We start from the raw sequence: 21,009 nt of genomic DNA on the forward strand, positions 1-21,009 counted from the left end.
TAATGCATTTTAGCCAAGGTCAGCACACACATTCATTTAGTGATGCAATAATTTCATCATTTACGGTACTTTCCCTGACCCACAATTTATTACTGAAACAAAAGTAATGAAGGAAGGACAGTTTTTATTTTATTCTCCCCAAAAATACCAACAAGCACAACTGAGCACACACTGAACTCGGCTCTCTAACATAAACAAAAAACATTTGTGTTCATTTTATGGAAAACTACAAAATGTTAGGATTTATTCTGATCTGTTGATGCCCGAAAAGCATTTCCATTTTTAGCCTTCTCATGGAGCCTATGTAATCTCTATTCATGAGTATGCCATGAACATGTCAACCTGTACATGACTGTGCTCATCTCAACACAGATATACACATATCCAACAACCTACATCTGGACATTATGCAAATCTGCATAATGCCATCAATATTATTCCATGTGCTCTCTGCTAAGCTTCAGAAGAATTTTTTTTACAAAAAAAAGAAAAACCCTAAAGAGAATACAACTCTAATATTTTCTGTTTTATAATAAAATTTGCAAAATTAGTTCCCAATACGAATCTTGACCACAAGACTGTTCATAGGCTCACAGCATCAATATTGTACTATGTTCGTAAAGTAATAGTTGCTGTATGAATGTTGAGGAGTCATATTATAAATATTAATAATAATTACAACAAAAGACACACACAGTGGAAATGGGGAAACAAAGCCACATGCAGCATTACCTCCCTTCAAATATCCTCATAAAATATAACATATTTCTTTTTTGTAACAGGGCCTGAGTGTTTAGGGCCTACGTGGATGAGAAACTCCATAATACAGACAGCATAAGCAAAACAAGCACACAGTTCCAAAGCGATCAGTGGCCCCGACTGTCAATCAAGTTTCATGAGTGTGTTCAGCACTAAATTATACTTCATGGTTACAGAAAAATGTAAAGTGACAAAATATGAGGATGTAAAAATACCCATAAACCACAGTAAACCAGGTGTGATGGTGTACCTTTGGACAAATCAAGAACAACTTGGACAAATCCAGAACAACTTGGACTTCATCAATAACATATTTGATGTGAATTGAACAAGAAATGGGCCATCGTGAGAGTACCAAACAGAGAAGGAAGCTGCCACTTGACGTGTTGAGTGACTTCCTCGATGTACACAACATTACATACAAGACTACCACAGCACCCCAGCTCTCTGGACTTTATATTCACTGCACATGAATGGAGCTGTTAAATAAATTAATTCCAATGGCTTATGTACGCGTGAGTGACAGAGACTAACTTAATTTTAGCACACAAGGGGGCGCTGGGAAGAACTTAATCTTACAAAACCTCACCCCTTGTCAGCAGACTGAAGATAAATAGGGAAAATTCACACACAGAATAAGGTAATTAAGAAAAAATGTCTGAAAAGTCCCATATCTCCTCGAAGGACCTATTTTCTGGACTGGAATATCTGTCGAAATACTCTTCTTATTTCTAAGAATAATTCTATCTTGCCGCTGGAAAGCTCCTGCTGGATAGGTGATGTAGTTCACAAGCTGTTCCTGCCTGTCACATGGTCACTGTTCAAGTGACTACTGCCATGAGTCTGCTACGGTGGAATCTGCACGGCATACCGACAACTTCCCATTCCTTCACATGGCACGGCCTAGGTTTCCAGCCCCCAATGAACTGAAGATGACATTGGGAAGAATGTGAGGAAATCTTATGAAATAGCGCCATCCCAAGATATGTCTTCCCCAAGAAATAAGACGATTAGCCTTTTTTTCTGGGAGCCATTTCTTTGGTGATGGAAATCTTAACGCCATGTATTTTTGGGGAAAGCGGATCAAATTTGTAAATATTGTATAACAGGCAGCACTTGAGGTTTTTCTGTGACCTTTCCCAATGAGATTAATGCCAACAAGTTCCAATCTGTGTCTAATGATGCCATATGCAGCAACACAGATACCCCGACAGGCTTCAACATCACGTAATCTGTTTAACTGATAGATTTTAGTGTGTAGTTCTATTAATATTACATACAGAAGGAATGTGACTTATTGTTTGGAAACTTTTTAATCTCAAATATTCACCAACCCACACAATGTGACCTTTTTTTTGACAACAAAAACACAGGTGATGCAGATGTTGTGTCACATGCAGGAATCACGAAGGGTCGTGAATGAAGGGTCAGTTTTATATCTATACAAAACTTGGGTGAATCATGAAGGGTCAGTTTTATGTCTATACAATACTTGGGGGATTCATGAAGGGTCAGTTTTATATCTATACAATACTTGGGTGAATCATGAAGGGTCAGTTTTATATCTATACAATACTTGGGGGATTCATGAAGGGTCAGCTAAATATCTATACAATACTTGGGGGAATCATGAAGGGTCAGTTTTATACCTATACAATACGTGGGTGAATCATGAAGGGTCAGTTTTATACCTATACAATACTTGGAGGAATCATGAAGGGTCAGTTTTATATCTATACAATACTTGGGAGAATCATGAAGGGTCAGCTAAATATCTATACAATACGTGGGGGATTCATGAAGGGTCAGTTTTATATCTATACAATACTTGGAGGAATCATAAAGGGTCAGTTAAATATCTATACAATACTTGGGAGAATCATGAAGGGTCAGCTAAATATCTATACAATACGTGGGGGATTCATGAAGGGTCAGTTTTATATCTATACAATACTTGGAGGAATCATAAAGGGTCAGTTAAATATCTATACAATACTTGGGAGAATCATTAAGGGTCAGTTTTATATCTATACAATACTTGGGGGAATCATGAAGGGTCAGTTTTATATCTATACAATACTTGGAGGAATCATAAAGGGTCAGTTAAATATCTATACAATACTTGGGAGAATCATGAAGGGTCAGCTAAATATCTATACAATACGTGGGGGATTCATGAAGGGTCAGCTAAATATCTATACAATACTTGGGGGAATCATGAAGGGTCAGTTTTATACCTATACAATACGTGGGTGAATCATGAAGGGTCAGTTTTATACCTATACAATACTTGGAGGAATCATGAAGGGTCAGTTTTATATCTATACAATACTTGGGAGAATCATGAAGGGTCGGCTAAATATCTATACAATACGTGGGGGATTCATGAAGGGTCAGTTTTATATCTATACAATACTTGGAGGAATCATAAAGGGTCAGTTAAATATCTATACAATACTTGGGAGAATCATGAAGGGTCAGTTTTATATCTATACAATACTTGGGGGAATCATGAAGGGTCAGTTTTATATCTATACAATACTTGGAGGAATCACGAAGGGTGAGTTTTATATCTGTACAATACTTGGAGGAATCATGAAGGGTCAGTTTTATATCCTAACAATACATAAAGGATTCATGAAGGGTCAGTTTAATATCTATACAATACTTGAAGGAATCACGAAGGGTCAGTTTTATATCTATACAATACTTGGAGGAATCACGAAGAGTCAGTTTTATATCTATACAATACTTGGGGGAATCATGAAGGGTCAGCTAAATATCTATACAATACTTGGGGGAATCATTAAGGGTCAGTTTTATATCTTTACAATATGGGGCGGTCGGGTAGCCTAGTGGTTAAAGCGTTCGCTCGTCACGCATAGACCCGGGTTCGATTCCCGACATGGGTACAATGTGTGAAGCCCATTTCTGGTGTCCCCCGCCGTGATATTGCTGGAATATTGCTAAAAGCGGCGTGAAACCATACTCACTCACTCACTCTTTACAATACTTGGGGGAATCAAGAAGGGTCCGTTTTATATCCATACAATACTTGGAGGAATGATGAACCATACTTATCACAGTCCCATAGAAGACATTCTAGCATAGCTGAGGTAATAATAATACACCCTTAAATTTTATTTTCTGTTCAAAACATGGACATGACTTTGATCATTATCTTGATCCAAACTTATGCATTACCAACACTGTCAGGATTCCTGTCAGCTAGGTCTTGCGGCTTGATCAAAGCCTCTCAACAGACCATAAACGGATATGCTTGATCAAAGCCTCTACACAGACCATACATGGATATGCTTGATCAAAGCCTCTCAACAGACCATAAACGGATATGCTTGATCAAAGCCTCTACACAGACCATACATGGATATGCTTGATCAAAGCCTCTCAACAGACCATAAACGGATATGCTTGAACAAAGCCTCTACACAGACCATACAAGGATATGCTTGATCAAAGCCTCTCAACAGACCATACATGGATATGCTTGATCAAAGCCTCTCAACAGACCATACAGGGATATGCTTGATCAAAGCCTCTCAACAGACCATACACGGGTATGCTTGATCAAAGCCTCTCCATAGACCATATATGGATATACTTGATCAAAGCATCTCCATAGACCATACATGGATATGCTTGATCAAAACCTCTCAACAGACCATACACGGAAACAAAATACAGAATGTTCTGTTGCAGGAGAGTGAACACAGAAAGTTTTGTTGCAGGAGACAGAACAGGGAAGTTCCTTTGCAGGAGACAGAAGACGGAACGTTCCGTTGCAGGAGACAGAACATAGAATGTTTCATTGCAGGAGACAGAACACAGACTGTTCTGTTGCAGGAGACAGAACACGAAATGTTTCATTGCAGGAGACAGAACACAGAATGTTCCGTTGCAGGAGACAAAACACAGAATGTTCCGTTGCAGGAGACAGAACACGAAATGTTTCATTGCAGGAGACAGAACACGAAATGTTTCATTGCAAGAGACAGAACACGAAATGTTTCATTGCAGGAGACAGAACACGAAATGTTTCATTGCAGGAGACAGAACACGGAACGTTCCGTTGCAGGAGACAGAACACAGAACGTTTCATTGCAGGAGACAGAACACAGAATGTTCTGTTTCAGGAAACAGAATACTAAATGTTCTTTTGCAGGAGACAAAACATGGAATGTTCTGTTGCAGGGAATAGAATACGGGATGTTCCATTGCAGGAAACAGAACACAGAATGTTCCGTTGCAGGGAATAGAATACGGGATGTTCCATTGCAGGAAACAGAACACGGAATGTTCCGTTGCAGGGAATAGAATACGGAATGTTCCATTGCAGGAGACAGAACAGGGAATGTTCTGTTGCAGGAGACAGAACATAGAATGTTTCATTGCAGGAGACAGAACACAGAATGTTCCGTTGCAGGAGAAAGAACACGAAATGTTTCATTGCAGGAGACAGAACACGGAACGTTCCGTTGCAGGAGACAGAACACGGAATGTTTCATTGCAGGAGACAGAACACAGAATGTTCTGTTGCAGGAAACAGAATACTGAATGTTCTTTTGCAGGAGACAAAACATGGAATGTTCCGTTGCAGGAAACAGAACACGGAATGTTCCGTTGCAGGGAATAGAATTACGGGATGTTCCGTTGCAGGAGACAGAACACAGAACGTTTCGTTGCAGGAAACAGAATACAGAATGTCCCGTTGCAGGAGACAGAACATGGAATGTTCCGTTGCAGGAGACGGAACACGGAAAGTTCCGTTGCAGGAGACAGAACACGGAAAGTTCCGTTGCAGGAAACAGAACACTGCAGGTTAAAGTACAGGCGGCAGAACACTGAATGTTAAAATGCCAGAAATAGGTCTGGGAATGTTAATTTCAGGGAACAATCTGATATCTTACCATGAAGATGCCATGAACTGATTCGATCACTTAAAGCTAAACTATTATCACCAGATCTAATAGATTTGCACGAAGATACTGCATATGGATATGTTTGCTATCACACAATTCTGACACTGCCTCATTTGAGAGTCTCCCTGTCTGTGCTTTAGTTCCAGGTGTTCTGTACAGATAGACACACCCGACGGCACTGGGCAATGTAGAGCCAGTGATATATCTGGCTGCGTAAATGCCACCTACATCATAAACATGAAACATGGCAGGCCCCTAGCAAGATGTTGGCGCGACTGGAGATTAACCGGCTCTACCCACAGTGATGGTCATCACTGTCCAGCCACCTGCAAACCGGACCAATGATCAAACAGACAATGTATTCTGCTCCACAGCACAGACACAGACGCCACAGGACGCTCCAGGAATTACAGCCGATACATTAACTGTGATGGTGGTTTCAAATCAAGGAGGAATGCATGCTGTCTTTGCATACTCAAGGTGGTCACAGACAATTTTTACATTGCACAAAAACTGAAAATACTTTCAACCATTATTCAATATTCCATAAGGCAAAAGTAGAATCTTTGTCAACATTATTTCTGTATAGCTTCATGACAGATTTGTAGATCCTATTCTCAAAATTCATTTCTTATTCACTAACATACCGAAATAGGAGGACAAATGCCTTCAAGATATGCAGTATTCTTCTAATTTCTCTATAATTTCAATGAGTTGTATTAAAACTGAAAGATGCTGCTATACAAGAGGAAAGGCACCTGTGAAAGTACAATTTGAAACCAGTCAGAAGATAAATAAAGGTTCAATTAATCTGTCCCAGGCCTCTGCATCCATTACAAATCCCGAGCACTGAGATCACCAGCTGACAATGCTAAGTACCTGAGAAGATGAACTGACAAGTCCTCACCATTAGATACACATCACGCTTTATACACACAACACTAATTGGATCACATTGCTTTTAGAAATGCTTCTAAGATTTCTGAGATATACATCCTCCTTACCGTAAAAGTGCTGATAATATTCTCGTCTAAGTGAGTCAGTTCAGTGCTGCAGCTTGTGCTGATCAGTAGCTGGAGACCAGGACCCACTGGTACAAAGCAATCTTAGCACTAAGACTTTAAAGTATGGGAGTTGCTATGGTCTTAGCACTAAGACTGTTAAAGTATGGGAGTTGCTATGATCTTAGCACTAAGACTTTAAAGTATGGGAGTTGCTATGGTCTTAGCACTAAGACTGTTAAAGTATGGGAGTTGCTATGGTCTTAGCACTAAGACTTTAAAGTATGGGAGTTGCTATGGTCTTAGCACTAAGACTTGAAAGTATGGGAGTTGCTATGGTTCTAGTGCGAAGACTGTTAAAGTATGGGAGCTGCCATGGTTTTAGTGCGAAGATTGCTTTGTGTCACAGGCATCAATCAACAAAGTTATCTAAGCGCTATGACTGTCATCAGTATGTTAAAAGTCAAGATATTACAATCAACATAGCGCTAAAATTGCTTAGTATAACAATGCATGTATGCATTGTGTATGTGGGAGTATTTGTATGCACAAGTGTGTTGGCTGTGTGCATGTTGGACTATGTGCATGTATGCATTGTGTTGTGTGTAGGTGGGAGTACATTAGTATGTACCGGACGTCACAAAGTACTACACTGTACATAACACTCACGGCTGTGACACTTCCACATAAGCATAGCGGGTTTTCACCACATTGGATCTCTTGAGATCTGCATCTTCATCTGAAATAGAAATACAATATTTTAATCATTTCATTCAGACAGAAAGGAAACAGAATAAACAGACAATTTTAGTTTCCAATTAGTAAAACTACTGGTATCATTGACATCAGACCTCATGCATGCATGTAACTGCAAAAACTGGAAATGGAATGTAACTGGGACAGTCGATTTACCAAACAGCTCATCATTAGGGATGTAGCAACATATAGCTGTCACTGACAACTGTAACACATTTTGTCGGACTTGATTCTGCTGAAACATTTGTCATGGAATTACTAATTTACTGAAAGCCATGTCTCAACAAGTCTCCAGTCTCAGCAGGGTTCAGAAAGGGGAGACATGCTGAACCCTGTTATCTCACTCCATCTTATTACCAGCTGACCTAGCCCTCAGACAACAGAAAACAAATATACCACATCCTGCACACTTTGTACACAGCTGACCTAGCTCTCAGACAACAGAAAACAAATATACCACATCCTGCACACTTTGTACACAGCTGACCTAGCCCTCAGACAACAGAAAACAAATATACCACATCCTGCACACTTTGTACACAGCTGACCTAGCTCTCAGACAACAGAAAACAAGTATACCACATCCTGCACACTTTGTACACAGCTGACCTAGCTCTCAGACAACAGAAAACAAATATACCACATCCTGCACACTTTGTACACAGCTGACCTAGCTCTCAGACAACAGAAAACAAGTATACCACATCCTGCACACTTTGTACACAGCTGACCTAGCCCTCAGACAACAGAAAACAAATATACCACATCCTGCACACTTTGTACACAGCTGACCTAGCCCTCAGACAACAGAAAACAAGTATACCACATCCTGCACACTTTGTACACAGCTGACCTAGCTCTCAGACAACAGAAAACAAGTATACCACATCCTGCACACTTTGTACACAGCTGACCTAGCCCTCAGACAACAGAAAACAAGTATACCACATCCTGCACACTTTGTACACAGCTGACCTAGCTCTCAGACAACAGAAAACAAATATACCACATCCTGCACACTTTGTACACAGCTGACCTAGCTCTCAGACAACAGAAAACAAGTATACCACATCCTGCACACTTTGTACACAGCTGACCTAGCCCTCAGACAACAGAAAACAAATATACCACATCATGCACACTTTGTACACAGCAATTACATAATAACAAATATAAACAGAAGTATTTGTCACATCTACATTTATGCATCTATATCCAACTGAATAAAATTATGCAAAATTATGATTCTAACTTGTGTTACCTTGAGTTACACTTCAGGGTTGTTTTACTCTTGGTACTACCAGTATACATTGAGTTAGAGAGAACCTGGGACCAGTTCCACACACTTGGGTTAAAACAGTGCTACATAGAGTAGGAGTTGGTGATGGGAGGACTCAGGGAGTTAGGGATCATATGTATGTATCTGGATACAGGCATTAATAACACTACTTAAGTTATAGTAATACATCTGTAATGATCAAACATATTCTTAGAAAGTACAGAATTACAGCAACACTCCGTTCATGTGCTAAGCTATCCTGTCTGTCTGCAATACTGATACATACATCCAGCTGGTGTGTATTTCAAAACACCACAATACAATATTGATAAGCAATACTCTGCCCTAATATATCGATATTGTTTGGAAATAAAATAACCTTTATTATCGTAGGATTAAAATTTACCATTATGAAGACAAAATGCATGATTTTTAGATACTAATATTGTTACTATTAATCAGACTGGCTAAGATCTCATCCATAACATACAATAGCATCTATGATGATACAAATATTATCTTTGCACATATTTCTGATTCTTAAAGTTATAAAAACTAAACGTTTCAAACTGCTGCATGATAATTGGCATAATGATCTTTTGATATTTAAGTGCTTAGCATATACATAATCAGACTGAGTTTGGAATACGTCCCTAGCAACTACTCTTTACATCGTGAAATATATCTGAAAATAGGAGCTTTTGCTTGCCCCTAGATTCCACTACCCTAACAACTTAGCTGGTATTATGTCTCAATTTCACCTACAAGAACCCAATATAAGAAGAGTTGAGTTATTTTCATTCCATTTGAAAATATCACGATGTCGAAAACTACATCCCTTCTTCACTCATCATCCGGACATATCAGGTGTACAAAACACCAGCCTCCGGCAAACTATTTGCCATGCAATACAAAACTAGCTCCAACAAACAAAACAGTGTTGAAAACTTCAGGAAATAGGAGTATTTACACATCATTAGTGGTGTATAAAATTTCAAATTACATTGTACGGATGCCATAATGAATTGTTAGTACTACCAAGTACAAGAATATGCAGCTAGCATGGACAGTAATTGCACATCGTGCTACTGTCACCAATTTCAGATCGTACAAGCCAAGTGGATGTCAGCACACACTGGAGCTCAGGTGCTGACGGTTTCAAGCTAGCGCTATAATCATCGCAAACACATCATCATCAGCTGCTAAACAACCTCCCATAATTCCTAACAGGAAGCTATTTATCTGAAATCTGAGAAACTTGCTTACAATTGCTCTTAAGCCACCATAAGAAGTGCATACTGTCATGATCATTAAAATAACTAAAACATGCACCATCCTCAAAATGTGATAATTTGAATAAAATAAGGAACCACAAAAAATCCCATATCAGATTCCACTGTCTACATGGACACTTTATAATATTTAGCATCCATGGTGTCTGTTAATTCAGTTAAACATATGACATGCTTAAATGAGTTATTATATATTAATATAAATGAAATATATAAACCATGCCTTTATTATTATTATTATTATTATTATTACATCATCATCAAATAAAGACCAAGACTAAGTTTCAAATGCTTGTCATTAACACTTCGACAATGATCGAGTCTACCATATGGAAGCCAAGCACTGAAGAGCCGTGTATATAAACATAAAATCTGAGTAGCTAAAATCTAAAACGAAACTATGAAATATTTTGACTTTTTGCAGCATTAGATCTGAAGCAGTGTCCTAGAACCAAGTAATATATTTTGACAGGCAGCTGCAGTTATCAAAGACATTTATTTAGCTAGTCAGTAGAAAGAGCCGTGTGTTCGGAATTGCGTTCCCCGGGGAGCGGCTTCACCTATGGTGTATGTCAGTCATACATGGGTTTAACTCCACTCTAAAGAACACATGTCATCAGATGAAATATCCAAATCTCCCACAAACTTACAAGAAATCCTTCTCAAATCTTCATTTCCGAATTCCATTTTAAATACTTAAAGTGCAGCTGCCCCTTTAAAACCTAGCAGTGAGGAGCAAAATGGATGTTTTTTATTTCACTTGAACACTGTCTGTCAAAGTATCTTCAGTTTATAGTAACGTTTAGTTACAAATATAATTCCATTAGCTCTTCAACTGAAGATTCGAATATATTGAATTATTATATACTTCAGTGTGAACACTTGATATTTCATTACAGTGAACATAACACTTAGAGGGAACTATTGTCATATAAGGGTTACGTCCCCGCAAATTGTCTCCCTTTATCATAAATGTCTAACCCGTACACAAACTGTTGGCTTTCTTGTTGACAAGGCAAAATAATGACAGATGGTCATTTATAGAGTTAATGTCGCTTCTTGGTGTTTGTTATCCTTTTGAAAATGTTTTGTTATAACCAATTTGTTATAACTACTTTTATTACTTGACCAATGTGTATCCTTTCGCTTCCAACAGAAGAATATCTTCTCTTTCTAGTGTAGCTGTGATGTGGGGATGGATGGGGAGGCATAGATCATGTGAAATAGGATAAGTTTTATAAATATACAATTATTGTAAAATTTACAAATTTTTAACTTTATCGCAACTCACTCTATGTATTCATCCCACAGTTAGACGGTGAGTTGCAGATTACCCTAGTCTGTATTTGTCTGAAACCATGAGATGTACACGAGGAAGCTGGTGCTGACACCCAACAATCCTGGGATTGTCACACATTCACGCCTGGAGATTTACTCGCTTTTCTATGGGTGAATCACTGCTATAGAGTGATCTTGAAAACCCCTTTACGCTACTAGGGCACAGCAATATGTCTTCGGGTGTAACTTACCCTTGTGTGTTTTCGCATAGGACATTGTACCTTGACGACCGCATGGTTTTGAATTAAGCAAGCTATTCAACCATGTCTTTTAACCAATTCGGAAGGTGTCTCCAGTCAATTAGTTCTACAAACAAAGTTGTCCATACGCTCTAATGACGCAGGTATTATTTGTTTGGCACCCCATTTTACGCTTTGCTGAAGCTCTTTTATTGATCCTCCGCAGGATCGAATAGCTAAGATAAGATGAGGAAACAATCGACAATATCCATAAGAGGATCTATAAACCATTACTGCGTCACATGCTCAAGGCAGCGGTGGGCTGATAACAGAATTGGGACACCGTTGAAATGGACGTGGCTTCGTAATATTATGTTCACATCCAATTTGGGTGGACGAAATCTGGTACGAGTGGTCGGCGAGTTTATACGAGCAGAGAAGCGCTTGGAGTTCGGGAACTACAACAATCTTGATAGATATTTGGATAATGTAGAGCCCTTTGACTTCCGAGTGGAGTGAAGGTGCTGGAGGTATTCTGCAACTTGTTGAGGGGAGGTGGTGGTCGATTGATCTACTGCTGCATTTGGTTTCGAAGGCTTTCCATTTATTATCGTACAACACTTTTGTAGAAGTACGATGAGCCTCTGTGATGGTCTTTGCTACTTATTAAAATCTTGAATATCCTTTAATGACTAAGGACTTCTCTAAATGAGCCTGGCGTAAAGATGTAGGGTGTCAAGCGATGGATGTAGTAGGCTGGAGTGAGGTTGAAGGAGATGATCCCTCCCGCAAGGGAAGTGGATAATAATTTCCTCTTGCGAGGTCTACCAACACAGTGAACCTGGTTGTGAACACGTCAACCTCTGGGTGGTGGTAGAGGTGGCAAATCCCCTCGAAGGTCTTTGGGTGAAGATGCCGTTCTGTCGAGGATGGTCGATCCGGACCCAACACAGAGTCTGCTATGGCATTGCTTATTCCCGGAATGTGTCAAGCTCGGGCGTTGATGCCCAATACATCGATTAGTTGACAAAAGTCCATCGTCAGAGCCAAAAGGGAAGCTGACTGAGTCGATCCCATCTTGTTGATATACCATACAACTAAGGATTGTCTGACTGTATCCTCAGGTGAGATGATCGAAGTACTTCTGCCCAATGAAAGATTGCCTTGAATTCGAGATTGTTGATATGAAGAGTCGATTCTATTGCTGACCAATGTCCTGAATTGTTGCTGCAGTTGTGCTCCCCACCCTACTGTCGACGCATCCACGAACAAGTGGTATGTTGGTAGAAAGGGTTCTAAGAAACTCCGGAGCAGACGTTCGTTTTGGTTAACCACCATTGTAGATGGTCGTACAGATGCAATGCGAGCTGAATCAGGACCCGACAATCGTTGATCTGAAGACATGGTGTTAGGAAGCGCTGAATTGGCTGTAGTTAGAGTCGACCTCTCTGGGTAGATGTAGCGACTGTCTGAGTGCTAATGGTACAAGTTGTTGTATCATTGTCCATGCCTGGAAGGACGAACATCTTCCCGAGATAGGTGGGGAAAGGTGCTCCGATGAACACTTGGGGTGAGCCTGAATGCAATCGTTGATGAACGACTCGAAGACGATCCCTCTGAGGCGTAGGAACTTCGTAATGGACTTGGTAAGGCTGGTAAAAAGCCACAGGGCCAAAGAAATTCCAAATGGGAGCACCTTCCATTGGTAGTGTTGACCTTGGAAAAAAAAACAGAGGTAATGCCGGTGCTCGTGATGGATGGGCACGTGGAGGTAGACGTCTTGTAGATTCAGGCTGACCATGTAGTTCCCTTGTCGACGGATGGTGCGAAAAAGCGCGATGGATGTCATACGAAAATGAGCCATTTTCTCTAGGTACCGCATTGAACAGCTTCACGTTGAAGATCATGCAAAATTTCTAGTCGTCTTTTTTCACGACCAGAAATATCGGCGAGTAGAACCCCGGGGGTTCTGGGTCATGGGTCTAAACGCTTGGATATCAACATACCTATTGTCTCTTGTAGTGTTGACAGCTGGCTGTTAGGGTATGCCCTCTGGATCAGAATGGTAATCATTGGCAGAACTCCCATCATTGGCAGCCGGTAACTCTCTGTGAGGATCTGGGACGCGAAGGGGTCCTGCAGGATGGTCCAGTTGGCTGCAAAATAACTTAGTCTTCCGTCTACAGGAGTGAATGTAAAGGGTACGATTGGGGGCGGAAGTTCCCCGTTGTCCCGAGGATGGGAGGAGTTATTTGTTGGAGAGCTCAGCCTGCATTAGCTGAAGTCTGACTTTCAGGAGTAGCATCCAATGGAGTAGATGTATTATTATCTCTATACCTTATCTGCGTTCCTGGTGTCGTTGTAGTAGCGACTCCTGTATCTGTCCTCGACTGTTCGCTGCCTTGTTGTAAGACCATCAAAAGTGATTGAAGTCAATAGGGGATTCGACACTGGAGGTAAAGAGGGAAGTGTCATAACTGGAGGGTGCAACTTGTCTGGAGATCGCTGGTCCGTGTGCGTCTCTTTCAGTGACTCAGAACGTGCGTGTTAGGAGGGTCGATCTTGTTCTGTCTGTCGATCCTTATCACAATGCGATCACAATGTAGATGGGGAGGAGCAGCATATCAATAATAGTCCAGCGAAGGGTAGGGCCGATATCGATGTTCTCCATATCGATCAGTTGTTGGATAAGGATAGTATCTCATGTGTTGGTATCAGTGAGATGGAGATTGATGTCGATCCCAATCGACATTTCTATTGTAACCAAAGTGTTGAGGTTACTGTCCATAGGGATAACGCTGTGAATCTGATGATTGTGATCAATCGAGGTGACAATGTCGATCTGTAGAGAGGCGACGCTCTGATTCGGAGAAATCTCCCTGTTTCGAAGTCGAAGTGTGTTCCTGAGACGATCTATCTTGAGGAGAGTGATCTGAGTGTCGACTCTTAGAGAGTTGACCTGTAGAAAGTAGATCCTTATCTGATTGATCTCGAGATCTACGACTGGAGGGTGTGCGTTCCTTGGAATGTCGACCCTTAGAATGTCGATCCTAAGGATGTTGATCTGAGGAATGTCAACCCTCTAAATGTTGACGGGGCGGTCGGGTAGCCTAGTGGTTAAAGCGTTCGCTCGTCACGCCGAAGACCCGGGTTCAATTCCCGACATGGGTACAATGTGTGAAGCCCATTTCTGGTGTCCCCCGCCGTGATATTGCTGGAATATTGCTAAAAGCGGCGTAAAACCCCACTCACTCACTCACTCACTAAATGTTGACCTGAGGAATGTCGACCCTTGGACTGTTTGGAATCCTTGGAGGGTCGATCGTGGTTCGATGTAGACTTCTCTGTACAATGTTGACCCTTCGAAGTCGACTCTGAATGTCGACCCTTATTTCAGCGAATGTCCTTGGGTCAAAACTGCTCTCTACTCTTTCTCTGTTCGGTAGGCAATGTCGATGACTGGTTTCTGCTAGAGTCGATAGAGGAGATGGTGAAAATGCAGTAACACTCTAATAATGACATTTTAAATATTACCTCTGTAGCAGCCATGTTAAAGTCAGATCGGAATTCTGTGAGCACATTTTAGAAACACCATATCTGGGATCATACATACACATTTTAAGTGCCGTGGGCCTTGTTTCAGAGGACATGTCGAAAATGCAATAACTCTAGAAATATATTTGAAGTGCCACTGCACAGAAGCTCACCTGGAGATGTTGTCAACAGTTTAAAATGTCAACAAACACTCAAGAAGTTGTGTCAGCATCGATGTTTAAACTGTACTGCATGGCTACTGAGGCATAAAAACTAACACTAAAATTTGATAACTTGAACAACATATGACATCATCATAAGGAGACACATACAGTCCTTATGCTGGCATTTTCATGAGAGAGGTTTACAGAACTAAATATGCCTTTGAGATAATTTCATAAATATTGTGAAAAATGGAACATGTTTTGAGCCCTACTACTAACTACACATACAGCAAATTGTATTATTTTTTTAAGCAAAATGGCTGAGTTTCAGCTTACAGGATGGTCAATTGCACAGGTTAAATCAAGGTAAAAAAATATAATAACCACATAACTGTGGACACCCACTACTATCTCCACATGTCCCCCAATTTTTTTTTTTTTTAAATGTCTGCGTATAAATATAAAAAGGTTTTTCAAAATGACTGTCATCTTAGCCATAATGAAAATTAGACTTGAATCTCTTGACAGATTCAGATGTCCTCATTTGTGAGAATGACGATGTGAAGTTTTAGCTTTATTGTTCCAGCAGTTGCTGAGGAAAGATGCGTACACCAGACAAACAGGCCACAACATAACCTCACTGGACTTGCAGTCAGGTGAGCTTACAATGGGGGTACATAGAGCCCAAAGGTCATAGTTTGATCAAAATTCAAAATATGCAAAAATAATATTATATGTTCTTCCATACCCTACATGCTTGCTGCTTATCAAATCTCATAATAATGAATGCAGAAATGGCTGAATAATGGGCAGGCACGTCGCAAGTAGGACTGGAATTCTGTGAGCAAGTATTAATTAGAGGCACTGTAGGTGGGACCATTAATACACATGCAGTTTCAGTTCCATAGGCCTCATAGTCTTAGAGGACATGTAAAACATTTCACAGTCAACAATGGACAGACAGATGGACAACAGATATAAGATCACTGGATTTTCAGTCAGGTGAGCTAATAATGAGAAAAAAATCAATCAGACTTCACGACTGAATCTAAACTAAACCTGTAGCCAGTCATCAATAAAATGGATCAAAAATATTTTGTATAGGTGGTAAACAGACTAGAAATGTACACATCATTATTCAGCTCAGTGATTGTACTTTCTGGCATTGGCCCTGCTTCCATGTCCTGTCTCGCTTAGCTTGTTCTACCAATGTCCCTCTAGGTCTTGTAGGCAAGACTTAATCTAGTAATTTGTCAAATACCTTACACATGACTGTCTACAAGATATCATCAATCTCAGTAATTAGAACAGCGCTGTGCAGCTTCCTGGATGAACCACTTCAACATCGCGGAGGTGCTCAGTACTAAAGAGGTCTCTCTTCCAACTCATTGTCACCCTGTTGTTTAGAAAGTGGAATCTGTCTAAACCACGCTTTTTGTGGGAACAAAAGATAAGTTCTGATTGACAGTTTTCCGGGTTAGTGAGATTTTAGCAGGAGTTGCATTCCTTACTTTCATGGGATGAACATGTAAAATCAAAGACAATATTTAATGAAAATTATACAAGAGTCAGTTTCCTATATCTACAAAGCTTACAAATCTTTGTTAAAACTAGTATTGTTTGTTTGTAGTTTAACGCCACACTGAAATAAATCCAGCAGTCTGGACCAGACAATCCAGTGATTGATTGCATCAACCAAGTGAGCCAGCTTGACCACCCGATCCTTTTGGTCGCATCTTATGACAAGCAGAGTCGCCTCTCACGGCAAGCATGGGTTACTGAAGACCTCTTCTAACCCAGATCTTCATATGTTTGTTAAAACTAGTAATTCATTCTTTGAAACTCATCTTTTATCAAATATATATATAAGGATTGTTTGACATGAATGTGAAATAACAAACTTCCATGAAATCAATGACAGGAATGCCAAATGAGGCATAAACAAATGAGACAGGTCAGGTCAACAGGCAGATTAGAACAGCTTACTGTGTGTAAGTGAGATGTGGGAAATGTTAATCCAGATTAAAGAACGTCAATTACATGATAAATTGGTTCTCTGTCTCACAATTTCAGTCTGGAATCCTGAGTAAAGGATGATACTGTTACTTGATGATGAATTACCATAGTAAATTTTTCCACCATACATATCGACTGGTAGTGACAGATTTGGAGTTGTAAGATCCCACTGTTTTCTAATCCTAACCCCCTCGAAAATTGTTAAAGTCACATTGTTATTTCATATCAGTGGTAATCACTCATACTATGTAGTGAGTATATTTATTCTGGGTGTGACAGGGGAAATATTTTCAAAATTACTGTTAATAATTTATGACGAAAGGTTATCAGCAGACTACCCCTGTCTGTGACATCACATCCGACATATTCCCGAGGCAAGAGAGTTAACTGACTACAAAAGTCCAGTTTCCACCCTTGCCGAACAAGGCTGGAGTTCCCGTGCTTGATCGTATCGCCATCAGTGGCTATTATGAGATGTCCTCTCTATGCCTCTCCTATGGGCCAATCAGATTCCACCTCTCATATCACTTGCATTTGCTTCAAACAAAATGGCAGCGCCCAGTCAAGACGATCTGATCGATAATCAAGATCTATATTGTGAAAAACAGGTCTTACATCGTGAAGTGCATCAAATCACGTGAGCACCTTGATTAAAAACACGAAGAGATTAGGAAAATATCTGTTGACAATGAGTTAGTGGTGCACATGCAATGCAAATCCTGCAATCGACCGAAATCTGATGACAGTTTACGAACTGGATTTCGATTTTGTTGCACGATTTTGATTGGACTATGCATAGACTCGTTAGTCCAGCCAAAATGTTACTCCATAATACCAGCCTCGATTGGCAAGAGTGGAAACTGGACATTTGTAGTCATTTAACCCTCTTGCCTTGGGAAGATGCACATCCAGTAACCTTTGCACTTGCTGAAAAATTGCAGTCAGATTTCGTGATCATTATTTTCGGTTTTCTCTCATCATATTAAACTGAAAAAGACAAATGAAACATTTGTCGAATTAGTAGATCGACAACTTTAGCCAAGGTGTATATATGAAGGCAATATATAAAATATTCAACCAAAACGTTTGAAAATAGGATTGGTGAATATTTATAATTGATAATTGTATCCTGCAGTTCTTATAAAATGAGACGTTGTAATATTCCTAATATTCTCATTTCAGCAAATGACATAAGGACCTTGAAAATTACGGAGTTTTTTTGTCAAACGTTTGCTTAATGAATTTACTGAAATGGTTCAAAATTTGCCATCGCGGTGTTGTTTGCTGATAAAAAAGACAAATTTTATCTCAGTTAAATGTAACATATCAGAGATATGATTATTGAAATTATTTAGCAAAAATTTAATGATTTAAACAGGTTTCTAACATGAAACGCATTCCATATTCAATCAAGCAATGCAGGTAACTTCAAGAAAATTTACAAATTTTATGTTCGCTTTGGTCTTAACCTCTGTATTTTTTAAATGTCAATATGAGCTTTGGATAATAATGTGTATTTTCTTTCAGTAATAAATGTGCGAAATATTGGTACATTCGTCCCATATAAATGAAGCTTTGACTGTTGAAAACACCCACCCTCTCTTTACAGCGCCTTATGCTTAAATTAATCCAGCAGAAAGGGGTAAGAAGCGTGAAAACAATTCAGACGCTAAAGGTTAAATTCCTGAAACTTACCAGTTTCTGTTTCTTCTACTTCTGATTGGTCAATTGCTTTCTTATTAACAGGGAACTCTTCCATTGGTGGAGCTATCATGGCTTGTGATTGGCTGATAGGTACTTCTGGAACCTCCTGAACAGGAGAGCTCATGACATCAGAGTCGCCTCCCTTCTCAAGAACTTCTGTAAACATGCAAGTAGGCATGGGAATATCGCTTTAGGCAGCATATCCTTCATTTGATTAACAAGTAACTATAGGCTTCTTTGTTTAAAAATATCAAAGATATTCTGTGGTAACAAGGAAAGTATTAATTGTATAGCCTAAGTGAATACCCACAACAAAGGAAGAATATTAAGAGCCCCACAGCCAAAAAGGCATTAATGAAGTAAAAACTGTATCAAATAATTTAGATGTTATTTCCTGATCACAGTGTATAATCTGTATACAAACTTCATTATTATTAATAAGCAATTATTATTTATTTTCATTTCAGAATGAAACAAGTCATCTAAGCATGTGTAATATCAGTAATCCATGTCATTGATTATGAGCTATTTCATATATACAACCTCTTGAATGTACAAGGCCCAAGACAGTCACAATGAGAATGGGAAGAGTAGGAACCATTTGTGCAGAGTGTTCATGTTCAAAAATGTTTACAAGCTTGGCACTGTGATATACTGTAATATTATACATGTTTAATCAAAGAAAAGTGACAAAACCATTTCCACTATCACATGAAATCTCCACCAAAAGCAGGGTCAGCTAGAATTTTGACAATATCATAAAAAAATGTTTAGTAGCTTGGCACTGTGAAATACTTTAATTTCAAATGTTTAATTAAATAAAAGCGACAAAACCATTTCCACAATCACACAAAATCTCCACCAAAAGCAGGAATTTTGATTACATCATAAGCATGCATTTATGAATCACTATCAAATAGGGATAATACCACATATCAGTCCCTACCAGTGGCACCTGAATAGCCTATAGGACAGTTTCATAATATCGGTTAACCTGTTCTCTTAATTTCTAACCCTAATTTGAAATGTTTGTCCTGATTGTATTTTGACATAATATAATAACGTAGCACATCATCCAAATAAGGTTACAGCTAATACAGTTGCTGTACTGAGAATCAATAAAATTCAATGCCAAAATAATAACTGGCATTATTACATTGACACTACATAATTTTTACTAGTCTGGTAGTAACAGTTTTGTTTCAAATTTCAAAATAGCTCCTACATGATATCAATATGGATCTAAGGAGCATTCAGGCTGAAAGATGACTTTCACATGCTGTGTTACTGCATTAGAAGCAAGTGAAAACATGACCAATATGACACAAAAAATAACAAACTACACAGCTAATGGTCTCTGAGGGCTTATTTAACTTTAACAGAACTGTCTGCTAACCCGTGACAGTTTTACTAGCAAATTTGTACATAGTTTAATGATACGCTTGAGACATCATCTCCTACGTGAGGTGGTGGGAAGACAAGAATTGTCGGGGAGCATCTTGGTATGTCGCCAGCGCTGCTGGTCTGGCAGCTGTAATGAAGGCACTTCTTGACAAGCCAGAGTGGCTGAATTGACTCAGACGCTACCCTACCTACTGCACCTATTCCTGGAGCTCTGAACGGGAACTTCCTTGCTGCAGACCATAAACCAACACAAATGGAACAAATGGATGTACAGTAACACATATTTCGTCATAAAGGCCAATTTGCCAATTCCTCCTAATTTCTGTGTCAATTAAGTGGAGCCATTGTCTTTCCCAATGTGGAAGTGTGTGGGTTTTAAACCCTAATTCTGGACTCTTCGAGAACATATTTTGTGAAATCTCCAATTTGAGAAAATGCTGCACCTTATTATACTAGTGAAGGTGTGACTGACATAAGGACTGCAAAAGCTACATAACCATAATACTATTCAAACTGCATTAAATTCTTTGCAAGTGCACCCTGGCTTGGCAGAGCCCTTGGGTTTGAATGGTTTAGAATAATCAGTCACAGGTCTGTAATCCAAAAAGGAGGGTTACGTTTTATCAGGGCAGGTTTTGCCTGT

The 21,009-nt window shown here is 39.5% G+C and overlaps 1 protein-coding gene across 1 annotated transcript in view; it reads right to left on the reverse strand.

Annotated features, from left to right (window-relative positions):
* LOC124120940 (receptor-type tyrosine-protein phosphatase N2-like) overlaps positions 1–21,009 on the reverse strand; it is a 251,353-nt gene that overhangs the window by 130,848 nt on the left and 99,496 nt on the right. The window contains exons 7-8 of the mRNA XM_046483855.2: positions 18,954–19,118; positions 7,370–7,439 (exon numbers count right to left, since the gene is read on the reverse strand). Of these exons, the coding sequence (XP_046339811.1) occupies positions 7,370–7,439; positions 18,954–19,118 (235 nt within the window). The remainder of the gene's footprint in view (positions 1–7,369; positions 7,440–18,953; positions 19,119–21,009) is intronic.

Source organism: Haliotis rufescens, unplaced genomic scaffold, assembly GCF_023055435.1.
Source record: "Haliotis rufescens isolate VD_foot unplaced genomic scaffold, xgHalRufe1.0.p SCAF_10, whole genome shotgun sequence".
NCBI lineage: Eukaryota > Metazoa > Mollusca > Gastropoda > Lepetellida > Haliotidae > Haliotis > Haliotis rufescens.